The sequence below is a fragment of the Ornithorhynchus anatinus genome, chromosome X1 (genome assembly GCF_004115215.2).
Source record: "Ornithorhynchus anatinus isolate Pmale09 chromosome X1, mOrnAna1.pri.v4, whole genome shotgun sequence".
Lineage (NCBI taxonomy): Eukaryota > Metazoa > Chordata > Mammalia > Monotremata > Ornithorhynchidae > Ornithorhynchus > Ornithorhynchus anatinus.
Window position 1 is genome coordinate 19,745,692 of NC_041749.1, and position 12,103 is coordinate 19,757,794.

A 12,103-nucleotide genomic window follows, 5' to 3' on the forward strand; every position below is an offset into this window, starting at 1 on the left:
TCCTGCCTTTAGCCTGAAACTCCCTCCCCCTTCATATCTGACAGACCATCATTCTTCCCACATTCAAATCCTTATTAAAATCACATCCCCTCCAAGAGACCTTCCCCAACTAAGCCCTCATTTTCCTCCTTCCTCTCCCTTCTGCATCATCTGTGCCCTTCTATGTGTATATTTTATTCACCCCATCCTCAATCCCACAGCACTTATGTACAGCAGCGTGGCTCAGTGGAAAGAGCCCTTGCTTGGGAGTCAGAGGTCATGGGTTCTAATCCCAGCTCCGCCGTTTGTCAGCTGTGTGACGTAGGCAAGTCACTTAACTTCTCTGTGCCTCAGTTACCTCATCTGTAAAATGGGGATTAAGACTGTGAGCCTCACGTGGGACATCCTGATTACCCTGTATATACCCCAGCGCTTAGAAGAGTGCTCTGCACATAGTAAGCGCTTAACAAATACCAACATTATTATTATTATCTGCAATTTATATTAATGTCTATCTACCACTCTAGACTTTAAGCCCATTGTGGAACATGTCTACCAACTCTGTCATACTCTCCCAAGCACTCAGTACAGTGTTCTGCATATAGTAAGCGCACAATGAACAGCATTGATGATGAAAAAGAAAACTAAGACATGGATTACGTGAAAAAAAGACCAATATCAACTCTCACCACTTCTTAAAAATGAAACAAAAAGAAAAAAACAGGAAAGAATTTCCAAAGTGGAATAAAGGCCTGTCATTAGGAATTTATAAGCATAACTTCTTCATTATATCTTTATGGATGGCCAGGATGAAGTCTTCAAGAACATACTCATCAAAGTTGAGAGGCTAGCATTTTAGAGAATGCAAAATGAATTAGATAAGTTGGAAAAGGAGTAAAACAGTTAGAAATTTTATTAGGACAAGTTCTAGGTAGTGACTGCACTTTGGGTCAAAAGAATTATAAACTCAGGTTAGACACAAGTCTAGCAAGAAAAGACCTGGAGGGTTCATTCTTTACCAGGAGTTATATATGAGTCTGGAAAGAGCACGGGCTTTGGAGTCAGAGGTCGTGGGTTCGAACCCCGGCTCTACCACTTGTCAGCTGTGTGACTTTGGGCAAGTCACTTAACTTCTCGGTGCCTCAGTTACCTCATCTGTAAAATGGGGATTAAGACTGTGAGCCCCACGTGGGACAACCTGATTCCCCTGTGTCTACCCCAGCGCTTAGAACAGTGCTCGGCACATAGTAAGCGCTTAACAAATACCAACATTATTATTATTATTAACATAATACCATTATTTTTTTTTAAAAAAGCTAATGTGATACTAGAATGGATATACAATTATCCTCAGTGCTCAAAAAAGACACCACTGAAATTCCCCTAAGGGGAATACGTGAAGCTGAAAAGGCAAGTGCAAGACTTCTAACCCTTCATATTGTGCAAACAAAAGGACTGTCTACTATTGGGCTGTCATGTTTGCTGTTTGCAGCGTCTAGGGTTGGATGTGCTTTTGCCTCCTTTTTTCCCAATCCTTATGAAGCTTCTTATTGGAAATAGCTGTTTCTCTCGATTACGATGCACCACACTGGCTTTCTGCAGTTATACTGGTTTTCCAGTTTTCCAGCAGAGATTCAGCAGTGATGTAAGAACGGAAGAAAGGTGTAAGAAGAAATAATCTTTCAGCTATACACTGCTCTGATGATATCCTTATTAAGCTTAATATAGCAACAGCGTTTAGTAAGAGCTTAAAATAATGCAAAGCACTGTACTGAAGCATTTTTCCGGTTCTATTCTTTATAATATGGATTTGAGTTAAAGTAGGAGGGATCCTGACTGGATATAAGAGAGGGTTTACTGATTAGCAGGATGTTAAAACACCAGCACTGGCTACCAAGGAAAGTTGTGGAGGCCCTCAACCTGGAGATTTTTAAGAAAAGAACAGAAAAATATCTCGTCCTGGCTGGTTTAGGTATATATCTTCTGGATCAGGAGACTGTCCCAAATGATCACTTGAGTTCCCTTCAAGTTCTGACTCTATAAATTTTCCCCTTAAGGAATGGCTGAACATGGAACAATTTCATAATCTAGTCAAAGATGCCATAATGCCAATAAAATTCATCTAGGGAGAGAAATAAAGACTGTCCAGGTAGTAGCACGGTTTCGATTTTGCAAAATGCCAAGCCTTAAAGTTTAACCATTTGAATGGGCATATTAAAGAAGGAAATGGAACTCAATTCTAAAACGATACCCTATTGCTGCCCTGGTGTTAAATACCAAACAGACTCTAAAGCAAAACAAAATTATACTGACCTTCCTGGACTGCTATTTCTAAGGGATTCCTGTTAGAAGCCTGCAGTGACTTTTGGTAATTCTGAGCGCTTTGATCAAACAACTGAATGAGAATAGCACAAGTCTTTTCATATTCACATCTGCTTACGGTGCAGAGTTGTTCTAGCTGTTGAAATACACTTGCTGTATCATCCAGCGGGTCATCCAAACCATCTCTGCAATCAATCAATAAGCCGCGAATCAGTGGAATATTTTAAAGCATTTTTGCATCAATATAGCTTGCAAAGTTTATTAAGCCAAATAATTGGTGCTCTGAAATGTGATTCAATTACAAATGAAAGCATTTAATTTTTCAATACCTTACAACTATAGGGACAGATTCCAATCTAGACGTAATATAGGCTTTGGTGATTTCTGGTGCATACGTGTCTAACAGGTGAGGTTCGGTTGATTTCACAAAAGGTACCGATGCTACCATCCTCTGCCATAAAGTCAACAAATAATGAACACTGTTTGGAGCAAATTCCCAGTGCTATGAAGAAATAAACCAAAAATAATTTTCAATTACCCACTGTTAATGTTACCCTAGTGATAAAAATGAAATGTGGACACTTTATATGCACAGCAATGCTAATCAACAATACTGAGGTAAATCATATTAGGAAAAATAACCAGACGACGATAGAACTAAAAAAGTATAACTAAAACACTGAAACATTATTGTTTCTCTTACCTGGAGGCTAGTAATAGTAAAATTAGCTATCAATCTGATAACTTCTGGGTAATCCTTCACCATTACTAGTTCTCCCAACTGATAGTTTGTCTTTAAACGAGCCAAAAATCGACAGAATTCATGGTAATTACCTGCATCAGCCAAACCCTGAATTATTGCAGAAACAAAAAAGTAAAATATGAGTTACAAAGAGACCAACAACAAACATTTGTTATGTAGTTGACTATTAAATTTCTGTTTCTTCCCTTCAAACTATAACAAGCAGGTGCTACCTAATAATCAAATAATCAATTAATCAATAGTATTTATTTAGTGCTTACTGTGTGGCGAGCACTGTACTAAGCACTTGTGAAAGCACAATACAGAAAGAAAAGTGTAAGGATATGTACAGAATGCTGTGGAGATGGGCTGGGTATCAAAGTGTTTAGGGAATAATGGACCCCAATGCGTAGATCATGCAGAAGGTTGGGAGAACAGGGTGGAGGGATGGAAGAATCATCAGGGAAGGCTTCCTGGAGGAGACGTGATTTTAGTAGGTTTCAAAGATAGGGACAGTGGTGGCTTGTTCAATAAGATGGGGGAGGGAGTTGCAAACAGAAAGGAGGATATAGGCAAGGAGCTCGTGGCGGGAGAGATGAGACCAAGGTACAGGGAGTAGTTGGTGTTAGAGGAGTGAAGCGGGCAGGTTGAGTTGTAGTAGGAGGTCAGCTAGGTAAAGTAGGAAGGGGAGAACTAATTGAGTGCCTTAGAGCTGATCGTGAGGAGTATTCAATGTGGTGTGACAAATGATTAATAGAGAATGAACAACAAAAGCTCTGGGAGAAGATGTGCTTTGCACCATGATAACTGTATGCATGGTTGGAATGGTAAATTACATCAGTAGTCAGTGAAACAGCACTGCACCCTCCTTATACAACGATTAGACTGTAAGTCCGTCGATTAGACTGTAAGCCTGTCAAACGGCAGGGACTGTCTCTATCTGTTGCCGACTTGTTCATTCCAAGCGCTTAGTACAGTGCTCTGCAGATAGTAAGTGCTCAATAAATACTATTGAATGAATGAACAAAAGAGTTGGCTTTTCTTTTTCCCCCAAAATGTGATACCATATGAAACAGAAACAAAGAAAAAAAAATCCCAATTACACATGGGATATATTAATGGTCGATCATAAAATCCTAAGAGGAAAGCACACTACTGTTGTGTAACACAAGGCCTGAAAAATACTGTGCATATGAATACTGGAAAGTGCTACATGTAAGAAAACAGAGAATTTAAAAAAGAGCATCTTGACTGAACCAATGATAAATGAAGCTCTGGAAATGATATAATAAATTTTATCAGCATGAAAACTACCTGAAGAGGTTCACTTCTGAAAATCTTTAAAATCAAACTGACAAATCACTAAAGGGGACATTACAGAAGGTAATTGTGTACCATTTCCAAAGGATCAAATAGAACAGAATAGAATCACTTGTTCAGTTTCTTCATTCAATTGTCAGTTACTTGCAACGAATAAATTTTTCAAATGAACAAACCTAGATTCAATTTATAACAAGAAAAAGCTGGATGCTATTTGTAGATAAGCTGTAAGTAATTGTCATTTAATCACTAAAAAATGGAATGCCTGTGTGTGGCTCTGTACAGACAGTACTGCTAAGCAAAGATTAAGCACATTTTTAGTTGCTAAAAATACATCTAGATCATCTTCCCCCTGCATCACAGGACCCCACCGTCTAGAAGCCCCATTACCTGCACAGACAGGGGTGGGCAGGGATTGAGTCACATATGTCTGGGAATCCTTTGAACTTCAGGGCTCTGGGCTTTTCCACTGCCACCCCGAACTCAGACTAGTCTCCCCCAGAGTCATAAGACACCAGATGTTAGAAGCCTACTTTTATTCATTCAGCTGTATTTATTGTGCACTTATCATGTCCAGAACACTGTACTCAGCATTTGGGAGAGAACAATACAACAATAAACAGACACATTCCCTGCCTTACAGTACACAACCATTTTATTTTCACATCAAGCAAAAATTTCCAACTATGGGATTTAAGGCACTGATTCAGCTCTCTCATCTTTGCCCATCCTCATTCCTTCACCACTACAACCCAGCTTTCACCCTTCACTCCTCTATTACTGGTCTTTCCACTTGTGCCTGGCTCTCCTCTCTCACTGTCAACCCTTTGCTCATGCCCTCCCTCCTGCATGGAGCTCCCTTTCGCATCCAGCAGATCTCCTATCTGCATGACCCTAAGTATGCCTCCTCCAGGAAGCCTTCCCTAATGTCTCATCTCCCCCACTCCTGTGTCTCCTGTGCACTATAGTCCTCATCCACTAAGTTCTTACTCCACACCTACCCCGCTCCATAGCACTTAAGTACAAATCTTTAAAGTCATTTGTTTTCCCCAATCTTTTCATTTAATGTCTGTCTCCTCCAGATCAGAAGGTCCTTGAGGGCAGGTATTGTGTCTACTAACTTTATTGCACCTTCCCAGGTGCTTAATACACAGTTCTGTACAAGGTGTTCAATAAATACTATTGATTGATAAATTGCTATCCATTGTTACCACCATTTCATTTGTCTATTTCCACCTAGATTTATCACAAAGAACAGGCATTGTGCCTAATCTATTATATTTGTAGCTACTTCAATTAGGACAGTACTTAGCACACAGTAAGGGCTTAATGAATTTTGGAGTTTTTTTAGTAATCCAGATGATCTCAGAAGAATAGATCAATTTTTGGCACTGATATCAAGAAGAACCAGTGAACACCATATTCTATATTTGTATGCATTTCGTAAATGTGCTGCATCCCCTCCCCACCTATTTAACTGCAGCGTGGCTCAGTGGAAAGAGCCCGGGCTTGAGAGTCAGAGGTCATGGGTTCGAATCCCTGCTCTGCCACTTGTCAGCTGTGTGACTGTGGACAAGTCACTTCACTTCTCTGGGTCTCAGTTCCCTCCTCTGTAAAAGGGGGATGAAGACTGTGAGTCTCCCGTGGGACAACCTGATGACCCTGTATCTCCCCCAGCGCTTAGAACAGTGCTCTGCACATAGTAAGCACTTAACAAATACCAATATTTTTATTATTAACTGGGAAACAGCTGGAAGAGACAAGACTGTACAAGGGGTGCTCTACAAATCACTACTGTTAAAATTAATTATGTCATGCAGGTTCTCAGGCCCAAAGTCTTCAGGACTGAACTGAGGTTCATCTCTTGTGTATGATGGGAGACTCCATCGTCATCACTCTATACCTGTCACGCTTTAAAAAAATGTTCTGGCGAAATCCTAACTGTCAGGTTCAATCAATGAGGTAAACTTCACAGATAAAATATCTTTTTAGAGATAATGGGCATGTCATTAAACATCCATGCATATCTTCAGTGAGACCTAAACCTTTTAAAACAAAATAACAGTATGGATTTGACTTTTCTTTCTGCTTTCAGATATGTACAGTCACCAAAAGTGTCAGTGCTTCACCTCCATATAAAGATTTGCACGAACCCCTAGCAAACATTTTATGTAACTCACAAGAACCATTTATTAAAAAAAAATGTTATTTTCATTATAATTTTCATAGAAACATTACAATATAATTTTCAGGTGGGAAATCAAGCTTTAACCCCTAGGACAGAGATTTTTTCCCCCCCCAAATCACAGGGATATTACAGGGACAAAGGAAAATTTCTTAAAGTGACAGACTCAGATGGAAATTATGACTATGCATTGGTGGGTGCAGTTAGAACCTGGGGACTATAAAATCCTATGTGGCCACAAGAGGGCAAAAACATTATCTTCCCAAACTGAAAATGAACATGTTTTGTCTCAACTCATAAACAAATTGATGTTAGGATATTTCCATTTAAATGTTAAGAATGATACACAAAATAATATAAAACTAAATGAATACAGAATGCTAGAAAGCAGGTCCACTCAAGTGTGGAGAGCAAAGCAGAGGAAGAAGCACCATGCTTCACCCCATGGCAAAACATCACAAAAAAGAATGGGTCCAAATACTTTATTAGGAAGCCTTTGGTTTCCTAATGGTCTAAATGGTCTAAAGAAGAATTATGAAACTACTCTTTAATGTATAAAATAATTTGGTAGCTTCTTATTTTTATCAGCAGAAATCCCTCAATTACAATTGCTCCTCCCTTCTTCCCTAGCTTCCCCTTCTTTATGACCACAACAAATTAGAAGAGTAAGAGATGAGATACATGGCTTAAACAAACCCATATGGCCTTTCCTCTTCACCAAAAATGAGTATTATGACAAATATTAATTTGTTAAATTCTGAAACTAAAACCTATAACTCAGTCAATAACTTATTTCACGTTCACCTGAGGATTTTCAAGAATCCTTTTCACTCCTTTAATTAAGTTTCCAAGATACTTTGCACGTTCAGGGCTGCTAAATAAAGATCTCCGTGTAGAAGCAAATTGAACTAAGCAGGAAAGTGCCTAAAAATGAAAACAAATAATGGCTTACAATTTGAAAATACAATAAGAATTATAATCATATACCTGAAAGGAAAGGAGATGCTTCGATTTATGCAAATTATGTCGCAAAAGTGAATAATGAAACCAACCATATTTTGCAGATGTAAGCATGAACTACGCATAAAAAAAGTCCTCCACATACCCAATTACCTAACAGAGGGAAATCTAGATTCTCAAAATCAAATTATCAAGAAAGCCATAAAAATAATCAAGACATAAGCATAGATGAGACAAATCTTTGGTATTTTAGTCCAGATGCCCTTCTGCTGACTAGAGAGTAGAAAATAATACTTCGAAAATTCAGCATTTTCATACATATGCATAAAAGAAAAAACAGCTAATTCAAAATATTACTATATATTTACATAAGTTATGATCATCTATTAGATATTTTGAGCATTTTGTTGGTGGATTTGCTTGTGCAAAATAAAGTTATAGATAAGTATCTACTGCCTACAGATATACTTTAGACACAAAATCCTGCCACTTCCAATAGCTTAATGCTCTACTTTTTACACTCTAATATTCTGAGTGAAAGATTTTAAGTTGTTCTAAGGAGTTTAACAGGAGAATTCTAATGGTTGAGAAGAGGCTGGGGTGAGGGGTTACTGTCCAAGTTAACTCTCTGCCACACTGTCAACCCAACCCATTTTCCATTGCAGATATGGTCTTTCCCCAGCCTCCTGGGGCGTGGAGTTGAGGGGAAGAAGGAAAGGAGGGAGGGACAGATGGATGGATGTATTATTATATACATAAACTCATATACACATACAAAGTAAACTATGATATTTGTTTAGGGTAAATAGGATAGAAACTTTAATTTCTTGCTTAGAGAGGGGTATGAACTAAGAAATAAATGATAAACAGAACAAAGAAGAAAAACTAAAAATAAATAAAAGAGCTATTTGCTTTTATAGCTGAGGGGGGTCATGTCTACTGACTGTTGTACTCTCACAAGTGCTCAGTACAGTGCTCTGTGTAGAGCACATACTCAAATATTGATTGATTAGCTCTGAGCCTATATATAGTATGCTTTTGTAATTGCACGTATTTATTTTTGTTTTAGATTACTGAGTATCAGGCTACAAAGTCGAGTCCAACAGTATTTTCCTAGCAAATTAATTATCTGATGTGGGAAAGAATAGTTCATTCTATTTTTCCAATTTGGGGCAAGTATTAAAATGCTAAGATCTGCTATCTTCATGTTATGGTTGGCTGAATTAACAGACATGCATTAATCTAGAAATTGGAGGCCACTCTTCACTTGACTTTAAATTGCAACTGTCAAGCATTTTCTTTGACAAAAGAGATGAAAGGAACAGAGCACTCAAAGCAGAATAGATCTGAGCTGTTGCCTCAACATAAAAAGCTATATTTCTGAGTTTTGTTTTAAAAATAAGATTACATTTCCATTTTTATATATTCTTTGGACATGAAGTACTCATTAAATACCATTTAACTGGTTGATAGCTACATCAAGGTATCATAGGATTTAAGATTAAGCAGGTTTATTTCTGTGCCCAGGATTAGGACCACTTTAATGTATCTTCGATCATAACTGTGGGGTATGGTCCTTAGATATCCAGGGGATTTTCTCTCTTCATTTGTTAACCTGTGAAGCCTGGTTTTAATCATATATTGATGGGCAACATCAAGGATGTGTCTTCTGTTCTTTGAGAATGAAAGCTGAGAATCTACAAAAGAAGCAACACAGGCTGGAAATCAAATGAGTTGGGTTTCAATCCCGGCTCCACCTGCTGTGTAACCTTGGGCAAGTCATGCAATGTTTCCATGCCTCAGTTTCCTCACCTGTAAAATGGGGATTCAATACTTGTTTTCCTCCCTATTAAGACTGTGAGCCCCATATAGTACAGGGACTGTGTCCAACCTGATTATCTTGTCTTCTACACCAGTACTTAATCCAGTGCTTGGCACACCCACACAGTGCTTAACAAATCTTATTATTATTTATTATTGCAGCTGATATTTGTTGCCAAGATGTTGAGTGCTCTGTAGGTACTCAAAACCCTTAAGTAACTGAAAAAATGAACAAATAAATGCATGCCTTTAAAGAATATACATATAAGCAGCATTTTCATTTACATTTCAACCTGCTTTAATTGTTACTATAAGTCATATTCCAGGAGACCAATCTTATTAGAAAAAAATCCAAATATATATAGGTATGAAAAAAACCCAACTTTTTTCTAAGTGTTTTAGCCTTTGGCTTTAATTACTCGCTTTTACTTACTAATTGAGATAGTAGTGGTGGAAGGGAATGATACAAATCGAAGAAAAGATCCAAAGTGTCTGGTTCCAGAAAGACTGAAAGAAAAAAAGGTTAATATTTTTCTCCCAATAATAACACCACTTCATGTGCTCTTTTCTTCCAAGGACCTCCAACTACTCTGGATGTTACAACATTAATCATAGGCACAGCTGGAGGTTACCAGATAGCAGCTTCCTTGTTCTTATTTTACGGATCGAGAATATTTTAATTCATGGTTTCATTTTCAACTGAAGAATAAAGATAATGGTGAGAATAAAGTTAGTAAAAGATGTTTAATTGATAATTCTTTGACTTTTATTAGGAAAACGCTCAATACAAAATCTTTTAACTGCAGGACATTGCATTTTATGAGAGTGTTATGTTCAGGCTTTGAAAATGGATTTGAAAGTTATGTCAGCAGTAATCAGCAGGAAAATAGTTTTTATCCAATTTCCCTAGGGGCACTTTATATGGTCACTCCCTGACTTTTCCTAGAAGCATTTTTAAGCAAATTTGGCCAGTCTTTGAAAAGTCCTAAAGCTCCTCCATAATGGTATGGCTTATTGAATCAGAGTTGAAGATGCTTCAATTCACCCTTTCCCCCCATCACCACTAAAGTAAAGCATGTAAAGCACATCTCTGAAGCAAACCCAATCCTGATCAAACAGGACAGCTGGATTTGAGGGTGTGATGAGAAGTCTGAAACTGGAAAAAATATACTTTCAATCTAACAGAATACTACTCTATTCCATAAACCTCATTAAAAATCTTGAGACTGCTAGTCCAAGAGCTTCTCTGAGAATTAACTAAGGAGATAAATACTCAAAAAAAAAGCAGTATGGATTAATGGAAACTGGATAGAGCAAGGGTGAAGGAACTAAATTCTAATCCCGGCTCCACAACTTGTTTGCTTTGTGACCTTGGGCAAGTCACTTAAATTTTCTGTGCCTCAGGTACTACATCTGTAAAATGGGGATCAAGACTGTGAGCCCCATGTGGGATGAGGACTTTGTCCAACCTGATTACCTATCTACTCCAGCACTTAGTACAGTGCCTGTCAGATAGTAAGCGCTTAAAAACACCTGAAAAAAGAAGACACAGATGTTTATGAACCACTGTCAATGAAGTAATATAGACTGAAAATGATCTTAAAGAGAATCCAGCTTTCACCAAGATTGTACCAGCTTTCACCAAGATTTTCATCAGCAGTAAGAATTTAATACCATCACTAAGTTCCACTCCTTTGACGATACACAACAAACAATGCGTAGATTTACAAGTGTTTTACATACAGTAAAGTCAGTGTGTACTTTGAGACACTGATAGGAATGGGGCAGAACAGTGGGCCACCAGGCTTAATACCAAACTAGAATTTTTCAAAGCTGTGCTCATGTCGAATTTCTGGGTGGCAGATAAAACTGTATCTACCAAAGAAGGTGTACTCTTTTTCTCCAGCAGCTTCATCAGTGTTATCTGTGAACCGTATTCAACATCAGATTCCAAGATGGGCTCACCAACAATGAGGACTTGAAAAAAATCAATCGATCATCTTTCAGGAGTGAAGCAATACTGATAGCAATACACTTTCACTAGGTGGGACATATGAAGTGAACCACAGATTGCAGAATATGCAAGCAACTTCTGTAAGGTTGAAATGAAATGGGACATTCACAAGCAGGGGAAGCAGGGAAAACTTTTAAAGGCAGAGTAAAGCACAGTCTCATACAATGTGGTACAGCACAATGTTAGACAGTCTACATTCAGGCCTGGTGGGCAACAATCAAGAATTGCGTTCCTTAAGCAGATGCTTCAAGAAGATAAAAAAACCCAACATACAAGATTTGAAAACAGCAACAAGTTCTGTAAGTGGCAAATGGGTAGCCCAGTAAAGGATAAGCTTTATATGCTCACAATGAAGAATGCAGTAATGGTTGTGACCAGACATGAATACGATCTCATTTTACGATTCAAGAGAGAGCAACATCCAATTCTGAATAAAGTAAAAGTGCAGTGTTCACAATTGGTGACCATATTTTCAAAGCCTCCTCTGGGCAGCAAATCAATACCTAACATCACCTATACGAATGATCAACTAGTAAACAGAAATCCTTCTTACTTGTTCTCCAGGTTGTTGGTATCTGCACAGTGCAAAGATCATCTGCAGACTCATCTGCTGAGCTTCCAATGAAGTCAAAATTAAGACAATTGAGGACAAGTTTCAAGAGATGCATTACCAGACTTTGCTGGCATTGGTCCTGAAGATTTAAAGGTTTTTCTAACACCTAAAAGAACATTTCATGATGATTCAGTGTTTTGCTTAAAA

The 12,103-nt window shown here is 38.1% G+C and overlaps 1 protein-coding gene across 1 annotated transcript in view; it reads right to left on the reverse strand.

Moving 5' to 3' along the window:
• The window catches only part of RANBP17 (RAN binding protein 17), a 249,620-nt gene that overhangs the window by 210,898 nt on the left and 26,619 nt on the right, over positions 1 to 12,103 (reverse strand). Inside the window, exons 7-12 of the mRNA XM_029050932.2 lie at positions 11,897 to 12,062; positions 9,763 to 9,836; positions 7,353 to 7,472; positions 3,005 to 3,151; positions 2,631 to 2,803; positions 2,293 to 2,486 (exon numbers count right to left, since the gene is read on the reverse strand). Of these exons, the coding sequence (XP_028906765.1) occupies positions 2,293 to 2,486; positions 2,631 to 2,803; positions 3,005 to 3,151; positions 7,353 to 7,472; positions 9,763 to 9,836; positions 11,897 to 12,062 (874 nt within the window). The remainder of the gene's footprint in view (positions 1 to 2,292; positions 2,487 to 2,630; positions 2,804 to 3,004; positions 3,152 to 7,352; positions 7,473 to 9,762; positions 9,837 to 11,896; positions 12,063 to 12,103) is intronic.